Source organism: Bos taurus, chromosome 10, assembly GCF_002263795.3.
Source record: "Bos taurus isolate L1 Dominette 01449 registration number 42190680 breed Hereford chromosome 10, ARS-UCD2.0, whole genome shotgun sequence".
Classification (NCBI taxonomy): Eukaryota; Metazoa; Chordata; class Mammalia; order Artiodactyla; family Bovidae; genus Bos; species Bos taurus.
The window spans coordinates 6,537,231-6,556,951 of NC_037337.1; the positions used below are offsets into that span (position 1 = coordinate 6,537,231).

General features: G+C 40.2%; 1 protein-coding gene across 3 annotated transcripts in view; it reads right to left on the reverse strand.

Annotated features, from left to right (window-relative positions):
* Positions 1-3,798: 3,798 nt before the first annotated feature.
* ANKRD31 (ankyrin repeat domain 31) overlaps positions 3,799-19,721 on the reverse strand; it is a 136,162-nt gene continuing 120,239 nt past the window's right edge. Inside the window, exons 26-29 of one of the 3 annotated variants that reach the window (XR_001501099.3) lie at positions 19,458-19,560; positions 6,749-6,811; positions 4,800-5,067; positions 3,799-4,037 (exon numbers count right to left, since the gene is read on the reverse strand). Coding sequence is in view for 2 of the 3 variants with exons in the window: in XM_002690414.6 (XP_002690460.2) it covers positions 4,922-5,067; positions 6,749-6,811; positions 19,458-19,560 (312 nt within the window). In the remaining variant the exon portion in view is untranslated. Of the gene's footprint in view, positions 4,038-4,760; positions 5,068-6,748; positions 6,812-19,457; positions 19,561-19,721 lie in introns of those variants that run through there. The other 2 variants (XM_002690414.6, XM_059890754.1) reach the window with 2 other exon arrangements.

Genomic DNA, 19,721 nt, shown 5'->3' on the forward strand with positions numbered 1-19,721 from the left:
AGTCCAAAGAAAACACATGTGGAGTTTATGTGCTCTTATCCCTCACAGTCTTGAGAACCCAATGAGACTTAAAACCCAAGTCTTATGGGCACATGCAGTCAATTAACAGGGTAGTTTTCCATGAAAACTGAGTTTGGGCAGTATCTCAGATGAATCAACTTTACTTTCTTTATGCCTGGGGCTCCGAGATTGAAAAAGAGAAAGCCCAAGAGCAGGGATCAACACATTCGTACTGAAGCTCTTCCAGCAGGACTTCTGCATTCCATTTTCTACCAGCGAGCATCCCTGTCTGCCCTGCCTGTCATTCACCAAAGTGAGTCAACACTGGCTCCTCAGAATGTGTAGGTGGCAGGAGTCAGTAGGGCCACTGTCACTCAGAAAGATGTCAACACTTTTAATCATCATGTCTATTTTTGGGGCAGATACCTTTGATTAAGAGAGAGGAAACATATGATACCTAACAGCGTGAGTTCTGAAACCAAATGGCCAGGTTTGAATCCCAGTTCTACCACCTGGTGGTACATGTGTGACTTTGGGCCAGTTTACTTCATCCTATACCTTGATTTCCTCATCTGTAAAATGAGGACAATAGTTCTACCTCATAGGGTGTGGTTAAGATTAAATAATACATTGGAAGTGCTTATAACAATGACTGGTATATGTTAAGTGCAATAAATACTAGCTCTTACCCCACCCCAGCCTTACTCACGTGCTTTTTGTTATCAGCAAAGTCCAGAGTGTGTACACCTGACTACTTTTCTGCACATGGGCACGTACTTACTTTTCTCAGCCAATCAAGGGTAGCCCGCTTCCCTGGCTAGTGACTGATGTGGGAACAAGCAGAAGGTAAAATTTTGGCTAATGAAATAAACTTTCCTGGGGTGGTGGTGGTGGCATTCGAGGAAGGTTTCATCCCAAATGATGTGCGTTGGAGGGAATGTTTCTTTCTTCTTCTAATGATGCTGTTTCTGCATCTACATCTGCCTGAAACAGCAGAGTCATCTTGGCACCCTGAGGGGAGCTGGAAGAAAGATGGAAACAATCATAACACTGTTGAGTTAAAGAGCTAACCAACCCCCAGATTCCTATCTCTGGACTTGTTATATCAAAGAATAAAATTTCCATTTTGAATATGGTTTTCTGTTATGACTTGAATATACTCTGATAGTTCTTGAGTATCTAGTATGTCTGAGCTATTTTATTGGAAACATGAAGTATAAAACTATAAAGCTGACCTTGACAAGTTTTCCAGCTACTTGAAGACAAGTTTTTCCAGCTACTTGAGGGAAATAAGCCATGAAAAGAACACTAATAATACCAAGCAGCAAATATTCAGTGCTTGGCCTGAGAAAGCAACCCAGGAGGATATGTATGAGGAGAGGGCTCAAAGAATAAGGAAAACATAAATGGACAGATGAGAGAGGGAACATTCTTGATAGTAAACAAAATATTGGGTAGAGTTAGGGATTGTGTTAGTTTGCCAGGGCTGCCAAACTGGATGGCTTAAACAACAGAAGATTATTTCTCTGGACGGGAGAAGTCTAAGATCGAAGGGTCAGCGGGGTTGATTTCATTCAGAGGCCTCTCTCCTTTGTTTGCAGATGGCTGCCTTTTTTCTCTGTCCTTATAGGGTCTTTTACCTGTTCATATGCACCCCGGTATCCCTTAGTATGGCCAAAAATTTTTCATAAAGGACACCATTCAGACTGTATGAGGACCTACTTCAACTGCCTTATTTTAAACATCTCTTTTAATGATCCTCTCTCCAAATACAGTCACATTCTGAGCGACTGCAAGCTAGGAATTCAACATATGAATTTTGAGAGGACACAATTTCAGCCCATAAAAGGGATGAAAAAGGAGTTTAAGAGTGAGTCAAAGGTTACAGATGATTGGGAGATTAAGCTGGAAAGTTATGTTGGGACCAGAGAACAGGAGCCTCAAACCTTGGGCTGAGATTTTACTCCCGCAGCAGCAGCAAGGAAGTAACAATAGACCTTTAGGAAGAATAATTTGGCACAGTGTGCTGCAGGTTTTTATAAGGGAAAGAACTGGGGTGAGAGAAATGGGATGAGGTTGCACGTAGTCTAGTCCTGATAAAGGACTGAACTCAGGAAGGGAACTTGAAGGGACTGAATGAAAGAGAAGTGGAAGAGAAAAGGGCAAGATGTATTCTTGGACACTGCCAGCTATCAGGCCAGTGGAAGCTAATCTGTAATTCAAGTCTTAAAAGGAGTGTTATTTTGTCATAACAGGATTCTGAGTGAGTCCCAGGTGATTGGGGTTCCATCTCTCTAGAATTTAGGAGTACCTGTCTGAAAGGGAACAGACTTCCTTGTTGGGTATGGAGTATCCTGGAGGTGTTCAGGAAGTTAATTTTATTGAAAGGATACAAATATCAGGGATTGAGTAATTGGATATTCTTGGAGGTCTCTTATATAGCTCAAGGTCTAGAAGTTAAGCTAATGCTTTAGGGTCTAAAAGCCTTTCATTTAGAACCCAGAATAGACAAAATGTCTTCCCATCACTCCAAATCGCCCAGTCATCTCAGAGGGATGATCTGGGGTAAGGTAGCTCTCTGGACCCCAGTCTGGCTTGAAGTAGACCCTTGTGCTTAGTTTGGGCAATACTCACATGCCTCCCCCAGGTGTTATGTCAGTTACCAGTTGGTATATTTAATGTTAAATGGGCTTGGAAAATTAAGTTTAAGAATTTGATTACTAAAATGAAAACTCAGAATTGCAAGATTGGAAGAATTGATGCTTTTGAACTGTGGTGTTGGAGAAGACTCTTGAGAGTCCCTTGGACTGCAAGGAGATCCAACCAGTCCATCCTAAAGGAGATAAGTCCTGGGTGTTCACTGAAGGGACTGATGTTGAAGCTGAAACTCCAATACTTTGGCCACCTGATGCATAGAGCTGACTCACTGGAAAAGACCCTGATGCTGGGAAAGATTGAAGGCAGGAGGAGAAGGGGATGACAGAGGATGAAATGGTTGGATGGCATCACCAACTCAATGGACATGAGTTTGAGTATACTCTGGGAGTTGATGACGGACAGGGAAGCCTGCTGGGCTGCAGTCCATGGGGTCACAGAGAGTCGGACATGACTGAGCAACTGAACTGAACTGAACTGAGAATGTATGACTTTTATAAAATGTAATCACTAATAAACAAAAGACCTGCTTTTCAGTTACTTTTTTAAACTATTTTTAAATTACAAATGTTTGGCTTTTTAAATTTTCTTTTTTGGCTTTTTTAAAATGTTGAATGTAAACTGCAAAACATCTTTCTACCTTCCCCAGTCCAGCTCCCTTAGGGATAGGCACTGCAGTTTTATTTGTAACATTCCAGGCCTTTTACTGGACATTCCCAACACCACACAAATACTTCTGCATACAAATACACATTTCATAGCTTATAAAGTACATATACCATATATAAAATATGTATAAATATAAATATATGGCCTTACAGATTATACATGGACTCAAGGCATATAATTTTTATTTAACATAACCAGGAGTTATACTAAATACTGTCTAACAATCTGCATTATTTTTAGTTACTTATATATACAATTTCCCATGTTAGTACATATATTCCCAAATGGCCCATGTTTTAAATATCTCCTTAAGGAATGAAAGCCAAACAGATCACCAAATAAGGTAGGCTATTCAAAAATTAGAAAAATAGAGTAGTCTAAGAAAATGATAATGGAATAAAATTCTTGTCAGGTCTCACACATTACATGTAGGGTCACTTTATCCTGAACATTTTCAATTGACTCTCAAAGGAAGAAAAATAAAATGATCTGTCTTTACACTTTTATTAATAGGCAGAACTTTTCAGCTGCTTTCTTTTCAGATATTTCAAATTTTTATCTGAATAGAAAGAATAAACACAGTACCAATTTCAAAGTTGCCAAAGGGTGCACGTAGTTAGAAGTCCTTCTTTCCTGTAGCTCTCCAATCCCATAATTCTCTCCACAGGCAACTGCTGACACGGTTCTTGTGTATTCTAAAGACAGTTAAGATTCTGTACGTTTAAAACAAGAAAATATCAAGAAGCAACACATTATGGCTCCTCTGCATCCCCACCAAATTCTAGCACTTGCTAGAGTAATCTTTATTGCAGTCTGACATCTCTACCCAAAAAATGACAGAGACAGGCCACAGAGTTAAAAAGCATATTTGGGAATCTGGGGTAATTACAGATACGAATAAGATGGCTATCAAAGACAGCTAAGACACTTATTTTTTTTTAAAGCTTATGAAAACTTATAAAACTCTTGAATATAACTCTTTAAAAATATCTTCATGACAATGTAGCAAACTTTACAGGTAAAATATACACCCTACTTAAAATAATCAGCCCCAAATCAACCCTTGATTCACTGTTTGCTGTAAGACTTGGCACAGCTGCAATTCTATCTACACTAAATTTTATGAAACTTATGATAAACCTCTTTCATAATTCTACATTTTGATTTCAATATAAATTCCAAAGTAAATGGGGGGTACGTAGTAAGGTTTTAAGTTCTTTTTTGAAGTAGATTCACTTTACCAGGGACTTTTTAAGACCAATTATCACTCCTAGTTGTATCCTTACTTCCCATAGAGAACAACTGTTATTTATGCAAAAGTGAGGTGTTGATTTAAAGATTAAAAGTCTATGATAGTAAAAAGAAAGCCAGAGAGTCAATATTGTTTATGTCAAAAATGTCTTTAATTGCAAAAAGTATTAATCTTACTGTAATAGTTGAAGAGTTACATTTTTTATTATAGACATTATACTTACACATCTTAAGCAGCAGCTCATAAAATGTGTGTTAAATAGGTTCGCCAGTCCAAACAAGACGAAATATGAACATTGGCTAATAACATGAACAAATATCAAATAAGTTATTTAAAAGCAAGGCTTTAGAATGTTAGCTCCTCACATTCCACATAGAACTTCCAATGCTCATCCATTATATGGCATGGGAGGAATTCTTGATCGCTGCTTAACAGTATTTCTTTTATTTGAAGATAATGTGGGATGCTTTGCATTGATTCTTTGGAAGTTCCTGTTTAAAGAAGTGTCAACAAATTAGAAACTGCCTTTTGAAAAAATAAGATTTAAATTTACTTATTACAAACCTTAGACCCTAGTTAAGGGTATTAGCACACATAACAGGTTTTCTTGCCAGGTCATTCTTCACTCACTCCATTTTCTATACCCAAGAGAAAGCTGTAAGTCAGCACTAACCCATCTGGGAAGAAAGAAGCCTGTTTGCAGTCTAAAGTACCAAGGCAAAAAAAGGATAACTGGAGGTTCTGAAGGTAGTTAAACAAAGTCCCTCTATGCCTCCATTTCCAATAAACTGAGGGTAAAACAGTTGTGAAGATTAAATGAGACACTGCATGTGAAATGCATGGATACTGCCTAATACACAGCAACACTCAAAATACTAGCTGCTGTTATTTATTTATACTTCATATTTATTACTGAAGACATCGTTAGGCTGAAAGATTGGTGATCAGTTTTCTAGGTCACACAAACTCGGCTGTGACCTGAAACAAGTTATATGGCTTCTCTAGACTTCCGTCTCCTCTGAGAGGTGAGGGTAGATTATCAACGGGGTCCCTTTCGGCTCTGCCAATCTGAACCAATGATTCTAAAACTGGCTTCTTTAAGCTCCCTGACAGTCTCAGAGATTCCTGTCTTGGAGATTGGCTATATGACCTGTAAGTCACTCAGCTAATTGAATCTTATTCCAGGGATAGCACCAATATGCGTCTGTGTGACCTCAGCCAGGCAGTTTCAGATAGACACACTGTAAGTCCGAGAGCTCTGCTCATAATTCTAAGCAGTACAAATGTTTACACAGTTACACATCCACATAGATATCTGGGCTTCTAATACCCAGTACTCATTTACCCTTCTAGTGGTGACCCCACCCTAATTTGCCTCTGGAGGACGATCCTGTCCTGTCACACTTGGCCCAGGTGCTTCTGGTGAAATTGCTCTCCCCTGTGTGGCTGAACCACACTGCCTGCCTCTTATCAGCTCCATCTTAGGTCTGCAGTCCATCCCCTCCCCTTTCTGCATGACCACACCTTCGTCTGCTTATGAGGAATGTGCCCATCAACCCACTCCAGTATTCTTGCCTGGAGAATTCCATGGACAGAAGAGTCTGGAAGGCTTCAGGGGGTTGCAGAGAGTCAGGACTGAGCAACTACCACTCACTCACTCAAGGAATGTGCCCAAGCCAGATAAACTCCCTAACAACTTGCCTTACCCTTGCTTTCTACTGATGTGAAAACTGGAAGAATGCCTTTTGCTGAGGTATGGTAAATGGTCGTGAGACCCCCAGGGAAGGGCAGGGAGCTCCATCAGCACGGACCAGCCAGGCTCCTCCCTAGTAGTCAGGTTCTGTTCCTAGCTTTGGTCCCTTCAAGTCCTCCTTACCCTCTGCAGAGGCATGGAGTTCCGCTGTGAATGCTTCTGGATCATCTCCTGATCCCTCCTACCTGTATGGAAGTTACCCACAATAAACACTTCACAACTGTACTTTAAGGAGTTGCCTGCTTAGTTTTTTGGTCTTCAAGTTCCTTCTCAGTTTGGGGGACATTATTCAATATCTCTGCTTTTCAACATCTATCAGATTTGTTTAGATATAACCCAATCAGTGAACACACATTGATTCAAGGTAAGAACATGACCCATTCAGAGTAGAGTTACATGCAATGAGATCTTTGCTTCACCTTCTAGAAAAGAGTCACATCCAGGTTCTTCCCCTCTGGACTTGGATCTGAAAGCATGGAGCTCTGGAATGAGGACAGGAGAGGCTGTTACAAAGGAGCTAAGAAATGGAAAGTGAGAAAAACTAGTGGTAAGAAAGTGAGAAACACAGGCAGTGCCACTTCCTTGGTAAACCCACAGATGGTAGTGCTGTCTGAACCCTGGCTTAAGTCTGAAAACCTATTCCTAGTACACGAATCAACAAAATTTCTTTTTAGGGGGTTTTAAGGCAGTCTGATTTGGGTTTTAATCTGTTACTTATGACTCAAAGAATTTAAACATTTTTACAGATGGTCCATACGTAAACAAAATAATTCCTTTATTAGCAGCTTTGTTGTAGACAAAGCTGTCTATCTGAAGCAAGGTATCCCACCAAAGTTAGAAGTGGAGAGCATTCTTTCAGGAAAAACTCATGGAAATAAGTTTAAATGTGTACTTAAATTCATTTTGCTAATATTATCTTAGTTTCATAAGAGCAAGGATGGGCTTGTATACACAAAAAACCTATTTCCTCTCTCCAATGAGTGGGCCTTGCCTTGAAAGTCACAGACCCAAACATGGGCACTTGTGAAAGATGGCTGGGAGCACCTGCTGAGCTTTATCTTATCTGTAATGGGCGTAACCAGAAAGGATCAACACGGTGCTCACACAGCAAAGGTCACCAACAGAAGTGCAGGGTGATAAGCAGCAGCAGCTGCAAGGGGAGCGACCTGCCCATTTTTCCAGCTGACATGCTCGAAACAGAGGGGCCCAAATCTGGCGTGCTGAGACGACACACCTGAAGTGTTTGAAAGACAATGTTCTCAGATGGACGTCTGTTAACTTATTAACCCCTAGAAGTGGGGTATTCAATCAAGTAATGCTAGTGTTAAACACTCTGATGCTGGGAGGGATTGGGGGCAGGAGGAGAAGGGGATGACAGAGGATGAGATGGCTGGATGGCATCACTGACTCGATGGACCTGAGTTTGAGTGAACTCCGGGAGTTGGTGATGGACAGGGAAGCCAGGTGTACTGCAGTTCATGGGGTGGCAAAGAGTCGGACATGACTGAGTGACTGAACTGAACTGAGTGTTAAACATTCTTTTCCTTTCGCTTTACCATTCCCATCATTCATCACCTTTGTCAAATGAGGAAGTAAGAAATGTGAAAGCTTTCTGTAAAACTGTAAAGTGTTATTCAACATTGCTTTGCACTCTAAACGAGCTTTGCTTGGAGATGATTTGGGTTTCTCTCTCCCTCATGGGCTGTAATAAATTGAGAGAAAGGGACCATTTTAGGCCCATCTCCTCTTTTTGTTGTTTTTTGTTTGTTTGTTTTAAGCAGTGCTGACTTTATCACCAAAGTCAGTAGGGTGTGATGGTTTTAATGTATAACTTTCTCAACAGGTTAGCTGTGATATACCCATAAGGGTTATTTGGTTGATAGTCTAGCTAGTAGCTGTTCACATGGCTTCTCTTTCAAAGGGACACAGGTCATGGCAGCCAAAATCCCACTCCTAGATCCACTTTTTACTGTTAGCATACTGTTAGTAATTAGAATTACTTCTGAATTTCCTGTAATCTCAGGACTTTAGGAAAACTGCAAGGGGCTCTGTGGTAACGGGCAGTGCCACTTCCTTGGTAAACCCATGGACAGAAGTCCTGGGAACACACAAATCCCACCACAAAATGCATATTAAGAACATCTTCTACTTTCTCACAGTACAGCCTCTTTTCCATAATAACCGGCCTGGAAAAATCAGAGATCACTCTACAAAACCCCTGCTCTCATCTCCGTTGCCTCTCTTGCCCTCTGCTGCCTCTCCCTTCTCCCCTGCCACCTCTTCTGCACCAGCCATCTCTGAACTCTGTCCACCACTCATTCCCACCCATTTCATTCCAGCTGGTGCTGCCAGGAGCCGGCGCCTTTGGCTGACCACAACTTCTAACACTTCCAAGTTTCTTTGTTGTTATCTACTTCTCGATACATTGGGACCGGGCGGGCAACAAAACAAAAACACACATATATACAGAAAACTGAGCTAAACAGGGTAATCCCCATGTAAGAATGCAGCACATTAATTTCAAATGTATGATCCTGGTTTGAATTGTGTTAAGTAACTATACAATTGCTACATTATCCTAGTACATAATAGTACAAGCTTCAAAATCATTTGAATCATTCCAGACAAGTAACATTCAGCAAAGTTAAAGACAAAGAGCTTCACTAACTTTCCTTTCTTTTTCGAAGCTGAACAAACCTTTTCTCCATATCCACATATGAAAGCGTATCTGAAAGCATCAATGCCAGTATATAATGTTTTAAAAACTCTTCACTTTTTCTTTTCATAAAAAATTAAATATATATGCAGTATACTATATGTACATAAAATGAGTAAAAATATATCGTGAGATGTATTATCAATCTTCTGAGAAATAATAATAACCTGTTACTAACAGCAGCTGAGGACACAGTTACAGAACCAAGAGTCTCTTCCGTGGGTCCGCGTCTGGGCTCACTCTGCAAATCTCCTGGCTTCAGGGCTTTTACAGCTGAGCTCTTAGTGTTTTACTGTTGTCTATACTTTAAATTTGGCCTGTAGGCATGGTTTTCCTGAAACCCTCCCTCTGTTCCACCTCCCCTCCTACCCAGGTAACTAACGATAACAACCCAAGGTATATTACAGCCTTCTGTAGCTTGCTTCTGTGTTGACAGTATAGCGCACATTTGTCCATCAATTTTCAATACTCTACTCTTTGCACAACCATGTGAGACAAGAAAGGGAAAGAATCCAAGTAGTTGGGAAACTGGGATTGAGATTTTTAAAATTTAATAACTCATTTATAGTATTCAATATATTTATTGCACTTGCTGCTGCTGCTACTGCTGCTAAGTCCCTTCAGTCGTGTCCGACTCTGTGTGACCCCATAGACGGCAGCCCACCAGGCTCTCCCATCCCTGGGATTCTCCAGGCAAGAACACTGGAGTGGGTTGCCATTTCCTTCTCCAACGCATGAAAGTGAAAAGTGAAAGTGAAGTCGCTCAGTTGTGTCTGACTCTTAGCGACCCCATGGACTGCAGCCTACCAGGCTCCTCCATCCATGGGATTCTCTAGGCAAGAGTACTGGAGTGGGGTGCCATTGCCCTCTCCTGAAGCAACTAAGCTAGTGAGTCACAACTACTGAAGCCCACCTGCTCCAGAGCCTGCCAGTTATTAATACAACGACTGAACCGGTGCCTTAGAGCCAGAGCACCACAACAAGATAATAGCTTCTCCAAATCACAACAGAGAAAGCCCAAGTGCATCAGCAAAATCCCAGTATAGCCAAAAATAAATAAATACTAAAACTAAAAAAAAAAAAAAGAATTTGGCAGGCTTTGGTCCCCAGGTTGTGCAAGTTTGTTAAGTACTCTTGGAATTTATTTATTTACTTACTTATTTATTTCCTCTTGGAATTTCCTTAGTGACTGAAATGGCTTTATTACTCTCCATGGGCCCTGATAATTTATGCTAACAACATGACCTACGGTTGACCCCTAGTTTAATAATGGGATGACTCAGGTTGTGAGGCTGGCCATTTCACAAAGACCAAGGAAGTGACTAGAAGTTTGGGGCTTAGAGCCAGGTGGGCTTATTAGCTTCCCTGGTGGCTCAGAGGAGAAAGCATCTGCCTGCAATGCAGGAGGCCCTGGGTTCGATCCCTGGGTTGGGAAGATAACCTGGAGAAGGCTATGGCAACCCACTCCAGTATTCCTGCCTGGAGAATCCCATGGACAGAGGAGCCTGGCGGGCTACAGTCCACGAGGTCGCAAAGAGTCGGACACGATGGAGCAACTTCACTTTTCTAAGGAGAGGAGAATGCTGGAGATGTTACTTAGTAGGTACTTAATAGGTTGCACAAAATACAGGCACTTAAATAGAAAAGAAAAGAAAACAAGTCTGGCCTCACCAGTGCAGTCTATACTCTTACTACAAGCCTTACTATTCCCATCAAGCTCTGGGCCAGTTTGGAAGGATGGGAACAAATAAAGCAAGAAGGACATACTTAAAAGACCTGCTTCCAAACTGGAAGCTCCCAGACACTGGAGTTTTGCTTCCACTCTAACCTGGACAGTCATGTTGGAGGTGGTAGCAGAGAGGGAATGAAGCAGCAAGACTCAGATATTGCATGGAAAATGCTTAAAAATAATATACTTTATAGGAAATGATTTTACTTTGGGTCCATTAGCAATTGTTCCTGTGCCATGGCTGCTGTGATCTGCAGTGATGTGAACTCACAGGCAGGGTGCTGTAACACCAGAAGCAAACACACACATGGAGTCTAAGCAGTCTGACGTGATCTACTATTCATTTTTCCCAGTCTTCACTGCGGGGAGGATTAATGTGTGGACTAGTGCTCAGAAGTTCTGTTCTGCTTAAGGGGCCAGACACCTCCTGGTCCTGAAGCCCCCAAGAAACAAAGAAGAATACGAGGATTTAAAAAGTTCTATGACTAAAAGAATTCTTGTGAGTGAGGAAAGGAGAAATTAGAACTCCGAGAAACATTAACTTAATCCATTATTTGGTCAAGAAATTATCTTCTTTGCAATGATAACCAAGGACATCTATTTGTAGCTTTGTGACAAAAAACTTATTCCATCAGCACTGTGAAAACTACCGAATCACCCCACTGGCAGGTAGGCACCCTTCTCCCTTTAATTTTCACTTTTACTTGAGGTAGACTCCCTAGACAAAGTCAGTGCCCTCTGAGACCAGTAAATAAAATTTCTGAACAGTAGCACATTTAGCCACCCAGAACAGCCAGGAAGAAAGCCATTTAATTGGGTCTTTGGCTCATCTTGACCCTAATCTCCAACAGGAAAGGCACAGCTAAGGAGACATTCTGCTCATGGACAGGATAGGGAGAAATAAATCTCCTTCAAGTAGTATCACTCCATGTTAGCTACTCTGCACAAGTCTGCTTAAAGTGAATTGCTAGATTCACTAGTAGGCAAAGGAATGGGCTCATGCAACTATTCATATTATCTAGTTGCCGAAACTAGCACTTCAAAAATGACAAATTAGTTTAAAAATAATTTTAACTTTTACTGTTCTTTTTCCTGTTTTTTTTTTAATTCTCTTGATATGTCAAAACCAAAAAATAATCAGATTCATTATTTTAACTGATAGTTCACTTCAGACACACCTCTATCCCATTTTACTTCTCTTGCTCTCAAGTTTCATTATCTGTAAAACAGGTGCAAGACCTGTTGATGTATTAAAAGTTCACTTCTAACTTTAAAATTATTGAACTGAGACTTCAAGAACTTGTGCTTACAAATGAAGCATTCTACACTTCATTAAGATTATGGGATGAAACACCACTTACTGTAGTTAAAAATGAAAATTAAAATACTTATGTATACATTCTCATTCTGAATCAGAAATATAATTCCAATCAAAGGGAAATGATTAAGAATAATTTTAACAGACTGTAAAAATACATCTGCTCTAGTTATGATGGGGAAAAATTCTATTATGGCTATTTAAATGCAAAGTTCAATGCCTTCTGATAAAGGAAGGATCCTAACTCAAAAGCAGAGACATTACTTTGCCAACAAAGGTCCGTCTAGTCAAGGCTATGGTTTTTCCCGTGGTCATGTATGGATGTGAGAGTTGGACTGTGAAGAAAGCTGAGTGCTGAAGAATTGATGCTTTTGAACTGTGGTGTTGGAGAAGACTCTTGAGAGTCCCTTGGACTGCAAGGAGATCCAACCAGTCCATCCTAAAGGAGATCAGTCCTGGGTGTTCTTTGGAAGGAATGATGCTAAAGCTGAAACTCCAGGACTTTGGCCACCTCATGCAAGGAGTTGACTCATTGGAAAAGACTCTGATGCTGGGAGGGATTGGGGGAAGGAGGAGAAGGGTACGACAGAGGATGAGATGGCTGGATGGCATCACTGACTCGATGGATGTGAGTTTGAGTGAACTCCGGGAGATGGTGATGGACAGGGAGGCCTGGCGTGCTGCGATTCATGGGGTCGCAAAGAGTCAGACACGACTGAGCGACTGAAGTGAAGTGAAAGGATACATATGGTGATAAAGTATTATATGATTGGATATCTAAAACTAAATTAATAATTTGGCATATATTTACAGGGAAGGGCTTCCCTGGTGGCTCAGCTGGTAAAGAATCCTCCTGCAATACAGGAAACCTGGGTTAGGACAACCTCCTGGAAAAGGGATCGGCTACCCACTCCAGTATTCTGGCCTAGAGAATACTATGGGCTGTATAATCCATGGGGTGGCAAAGAGTCGGACATGACTGAGCGACTTTCACTACACTGATAAAATCAAAAGCCATCTGTGAAAATTGGACTGGAGTCAAGAAACAGACTTGATCATAATATTTAGAAGTTTAAAACTATTTAGGCCTTCATTATTCAAGGGAAAACTGAAATTAACAGGCAGTTCCTTAAGCTGAACTGGGTTTGAGGGACTTGATCGTACATGTAAGGTGTTCAGGTTTTCTGTGTATCTGTTGTACAGATGTGAACCCTGGAGTTCACATCCTGAAAAGAAGCTCCTGTCTACCCTAATGTATGTAGCATAATCCAGCAGGGGGATGGCACATGGCAAGTGCTCAACGGATCATTTGTTTTCTTCTCTTTCTTCCTCTATCAGTAGATGTAAACTACCAGGGTGAAAAAAAAAATGACCTGTTAAAATAGTGAAAAAGAATCAAAAGAGTTTAAATAGGAGCTGAAAGAAACACCCGCTGCTCTGTTATCAGGCAACCGGCTTCCTTGGGTGTTTAACTTTAACCACATCAAACAGAAGCACCTGTGAATGTTTGTCTTCTATTACATATTCTTTTACAGAGAAATGAAGCACAATAACAGCACTAAAATGAATAAAACTGTTTCTTTAAAGTCATGTATTTACAACAGATTACACATACGTCAAAGACTTTTCAAAACAAAAAAGTCTACTTTTTAGAACGGAAAAATTGTGTTCTATTTCCGAATGAACAAGTGATGTTAAATCCTCATGAAAGAAAATTATAAATTATATAATCAGTGTGCATTAAATGATAGCTTGGGAAAAGAAAAGACCTCAGGAGACACCTTTTTGTTCTGTTTTGCTTAGATAAATACACTCAGCTTCAGGTGTTTTGAGTGTCTTGGTACTATGGTGACAGGGGACATAAACATATAAAATTGACTTTCCAGGTAAATGATGAAATGTGATCTATATTAACATAATTTTTAAGAGAACTTTATGAAAAGTATATCAGTATGTTTATACACAGTGTTCACAAATGATGTAGAAGTTTTGGGAATGTTCATTTTTTCCTATTCCAATATATACTGAAATATCAATGAAGAGTCCCTCAATAACACAAAAGGGAACTATAACGAAGTATGCAGTGGAGAGAGAGACTTGGGAGGAAGCTGTGAAATTTTAAGGGAATATGCACCACAGATTCACTCCATTTTAAAGCTTAAAAGGACGTTAGAGATAAAGACTTCAGGGATTCAATCAACATTTCATTAACAGAATTTCATTTTTAAAGGTTAGCTTTGGTATGTTTAAAATCTTTTATTAGACTTAATATATACCCTCAAATGTGTTAATATACCACATTTTAACACCCTGTAGTCTATCAATATGTTGCCTCATGTTGCCAAGTTAACTAGTTTTTGTGTAGAACTCAAAAAAATAAAAAGCTCTTCCATTATCTCTGACTTATTGAAGAAAGTCATATTATCTGTTATCTTCAGGACTCAGGATTTTCTTGATACCATGAATCCAAAATGATATGTATTAACAGAAGTAAACTGGATGAGGGGTAAAGAGAAATAGTTCTTTTAAATTTCTGGATGAGAAAATGTGAAGGGCCATCACTTCTTTCTTTTTTCTTAAAGTATAGTTGATTTATAATGTATTAGTTTCTAATGTACAGCAAAGTGATTCAGTTACACATAATATGTTTTTCATAAGACACTGAATATAGTTCTCCGTGCTATGTAGTAGGACCTTGCTGTTTATCTATTTTACATTTAGCAGTTTGTATCTGCTAATCCCAAACTCCTCATTTATCCCTCTCCCACCACCCCTTTCCCGCTTTGGTAATCATAAGTTTGTTTCCTATGTCTGTTAATCTGTGTCTGTTTCATAAATAAGTTCATTTGTGCCATATTTTAGATTCAACATACAAGTGGTATCACATGGTATATGTCTTTCTCTGTTTAACCTACTTCAGTTAGTATGATAATCTCTAGGTCCATTCACGTTGCTGCAAATGCATTACTTCATTCTTTTTTATGGCTGAGTAGTATTTCATTGTGCATATATACCAGTCCTTCTTTATTTAAAAACTGTATTTATTTAACTGCATCAGGTCTTAGTTGCGGCACGAGGGTTTAGGTGCCCTGCGCCATGTGGGACCTTAGTTCCCCAACCAGGGGTCAAGTCCACATCCCATGGATTGCAGGATGGATTCTTAACCACTGGACCACCAGGGAAGTCCCCTACTACATCTTCTTTATCCATTCAGCTGTCAGTAGACATCTAGGTTGCTTCCATGTCTTGGCTACTGTAAACAGTGCTGCTATGAACATAGAGGAGCCTGTATCTTTTTGAATTATAGTTTTGTCCAGATGTATGCCTAGGAGTACCCACTCCAGTGTTCTTGCCTGGAGAATCCCAGGGACAGGGGAGCCTGGTGGGCTGCTGTCTATGGGGCCGCACAGAGTCGGACACGACTGAAGCGACTTAGCAGCAGCAGCATGCCTAGGAGTAGGATTGCTGGGTCATGCGGCAGCTCTACTTTTGATTTTTAAAGGAACCTCCACACTGTTTTCCACAGTGGCTGCACCAATTTACATTTCTACCAACAGTGTAGGAAGGTTCCCTTTTCTCCACACTCTCCCCAGCATTTATTTGTAAACCTGTTAATGATGGCCACCTCTAACAATGAGGTGGTACCTCACTGTAGTTTTGACTTGCATTTCTCTAACAATAAGCAATGATGAGTATCTTTTCATGTTCCTATTGGTCATTTGTATATCTCTGGAGAAATAAGACAGCAACCTTGCTTGTAATAAGGTTAGAGGCTTTACATTTTTCTGACTTGCCAGGTCTTTTGATTTCTTTTAGGTACCATAAAACCAGGTACAAAAGAATCCTAAATCAAGGAATGTTTAAATAAAACTTCAACAGTAGCCTACAGACCTGTTTTATAGATTCCTAGGTCCAGATCAAGGTAGCAAGATGCTAGTTGGCATACTGGTGCCTCCACAGTTCTCAAATTAGTGCTAACATCTGAAATTTCTAAAGGAAAGAAAATTCAGGATTTCTGGAGAGACATTAGTAACAGGAAACTGTTTATACTGCCGGCAACAGAAGCAGAATCCATTTTTCAAATTTCATGCTCCCTTAGCAGGTGATCTATGAGCACTCTGAGAAAGGAGATGTATGGCTGGGGAATATTTTTCTGGGCTCCAAAATCACTACAGATGGTGACTGCAGCCATGAAATTAAAAGACGCTTACTCCTTGGAAGAAAGGTTATGACCAACCTAGATAGCATATTCAAAAGCAGAGACATTACTTTGCCAACAAAGGTTCGTCTAGTCAAGGCTATGGTTTTTCCTGTGGTCATGTATGGATGTGAGAGTTGGACTGTGAAGAAGGCTGAGCACCGAAGAACTGATGCTTTTGAACTGTGGTGTTGGAGAAGACTCTTGAGAGTCCCTTGGACTGCAAGGAGATCCAGCTAGTCCATTCTGAAGGAGATCAGTCCTGGGTGTTCTTTGGAAGGAATGATGCTAAAGCTGAAACTCCAGGACTTTGGCCACCTCATGCAAAGAGCTGACTCACTGGAAAAGACTCTGATGCTGGGAGGGATTGGGGGCAGGAGGAGAAGGGGACGACAGAGGATGAGATGGCTGGATGGCATCATTGACTCGATGGATGTGAGTCTGAGTGAACTCTGGGAGTTGGTGATGGACAAGGAGGCCTGGCATGCTGTAATTCATGGGGTCGCAAAGAGTCGGACACGACTGAGCGACTGATCTGATCTGATCTGACATGCCTGGAACTAGAAACTCTGAGGAGCAGACAACCTTTCTAATATGAGGAAGAACCTATATTTCTGCTTTGACTCTTAAGGATAAAACTAGGAGAAAGGTTTGCTTGATCTTCCTTCAGGAAGTGTGTGTCGTGTGTGTGTGTGTGTGTGTGTGTGTGTGTGTGTGAGAGAGAGAGAGAGACAGAGAGAGACAGAGAGAGACAGAGACAGAAAAAGGGAGAGGGGAAGGGACAGAGAATGTGAGTATGCAAGCCCTGGGGTGGGTATGCTTTGGAATCAAAGTGAAGGGCTGAATATAAAGAATTTTCAAATTATTACCTGCATAAGAAATCAGACACTACTAGTCATTCAGAGTCAGCTGTCAGGCTGGCTGCCTAAGAATCACTTCTAAAAACTCTGGGTCCTGGGCTCATCTCCAAGATTAGGTAGAACTGCAGTCAGGGTTAGGAACCAAAGGCCATGAATCACAACTCCTTCTAGTTCCTTAAACCCTTTAACTTCTTCACAACTGTTTTATTTTATGAGTTTCCCCAAAATGATGAGAAACATTTTTGAGGCTATCCTTAGAAAACTGGGGAAAATGCATCTTATTCTGAAGCCAGTTTTTGAGACAAAGGGCTCTGTGTAAAGTTAGGAACGTGCTGAATTATTGGATTTGTTGTAAGGGAGCGAGTGACCCTGGGAAGCCCTGGTTAGGGGCCTGGTGACAGTAATCCTGTTTGATTTTTGACTGGTTATTACAGAATTCTCATTTCTGTTTTGTACCTCTTTTCCTCATATATTGTCCCCAGCTGGTCTAAGACAAGGCCACTGGGGGAGAAAGCGGGAACGCTGCAGTACAGGAGGGTAACAACATTAGTTACGTCCACTTTTCATAAAGCTGCTGGCCTTTCCAACAACTCTGCAATCAACTGCTGACTGAAGACTGCATTCTCCTCAGTTTTCTGAAGGTTTATTCCATCAAATGAAGTGTATCAGTCTACATTAATAAGCAAAGCTTTATTCTAGCATCTAGGATTTATTGTTAGAAAATATGGGAAACTAACTAAATCATGCCTGAAAAGAAAGGAAAAATACCATTTTCCCTCTTGTGTTAAGTTGCTTCAGTCATGTCCGACTCTTTGTGACCTTATGGACCACAGTCTGCCAGGCTTCTCTGTCCAGGGCGTTTCCCAGGCAAGAATACTTGAGTAGGTTACCATTTCCTCCTCCAGGGGATCTTCCCAACCCAGGGATGGAACCGGCGATTCTTACATCTCCTGCGGTGGCAGGCAAGTCTTTTACCACTAGCGCTACTTGGGAAGCCATTTTCCTTTTATGACACTTAAAAAAATCTACCTTACCAATTTTTATTTGGAGCTTGAGTTTTTACATGAAGTCGCATTATTGAAGACTTGGCTGTCTTGTGATGAATTTTTCATATGCATTCTCTGCCATACTATTGTTAAAATGAAATGCTGCTACTGTGAGATGGGTTTTAATTGACCTATTATAGGTTTCTTTCAGATGGCACTACTTTAGGGACATTCAAGCATTCGCTGCTATTGTTTGGGCCTGTGGATAATGTACAGATTTAAAAATAAATCTTATTGCTGATATGTCCATTTCTTTCCCTGCGCTTTGTTATATCTGGGATGTAGTCAAACTTATCTGATTTAATAAGCATTTTTTTAAAAATGCCATGACTATTAAATACCTTGTTTACATACAGGTGAAATAAATTTATTCCAACCAAAAAAAAAATCTACCTAAAATAAGTACATCATAGATTCACAGAGAAAGGAGCTGTGAGGAAAGGGTTATTCTTCTAGAAATTAAGTTAAATGGAGTTTAAATGGAGTGCTGTGAACAAACAGAAAATAATTTTTGGTGGGAATGTGGGAAAACTGGAACCCTTGTATACTGCTGGTAGAAATGTAAAATGATTCAGTTGTTGTGGAAAACATATGGCTGTTCCTCAAAAAAAGTAAATATATAATATATATTAGTAATATTGCAATTCACTCCTTGGTATATACCCAAAAGAACTGAAAACAGGTACATACAAATCTATGTATATACCTGTTAATAGTAGTGCTATGTCCAATAGCCAGAAAGTGGAACCCCAAATGTCAATCAAACGATGAATAAACAAATAAATAAATAAATGCCATTATATATATAATGGAAGCATAAAAAGGAATGAAGTGCTGAGAGATGTTACAGTGCAGACAGTCCTTGAAAACACTATGCTAAGTGAAAGATGTCAGACACAAAAGGTCATATATACTAGGATTCCACTTATGTAATATATTCAGAATAGGCAAATCCACACAGACAGGAAGCAGACCGGGAGTTCCCACGGATTGGAGGGGTGGAGAATGGGAAGTGCTGAATGGGTATGGGTTTCTTTTTGGGGTGATGAAACTGTTTTGGAACTCTTTTGTAACAGAGGTGGTGGTTGTACAACATTATGAATATACTAAATGCCACTGAATTGTTCACTTTAAAATGGTTATCTGAACATTAGGTGAATTTAACCTGAATGAAAAAAAAAAAAAGACAAGTGAAATGCCTTCTCAGTGGATTAGGGTGTCGTTTTCCACAACTAAGAAATAGGTCTTGGTCTGCACATACCTGGAAGACAAGGTTGATGTTGTTGAGGTTCCAAGTTTGGGTCTGGAGGCATGGGTAATTCCTCAGAAACATACTTTAAAAGTTCCTTCCCCTGGTATGTTATCTGCACATAAGTAAACACAGAATTTCAAAATCATACAAAATCACCAGAAGCAAATGCACCTATCTCTTGCAAATTGTAACTCCAGTAGAGTACTGACTGTTGTATATTATGTATTGGCAAACTATAACTCACAGTCAAATGTGGGCTACCATCTTTTCTGT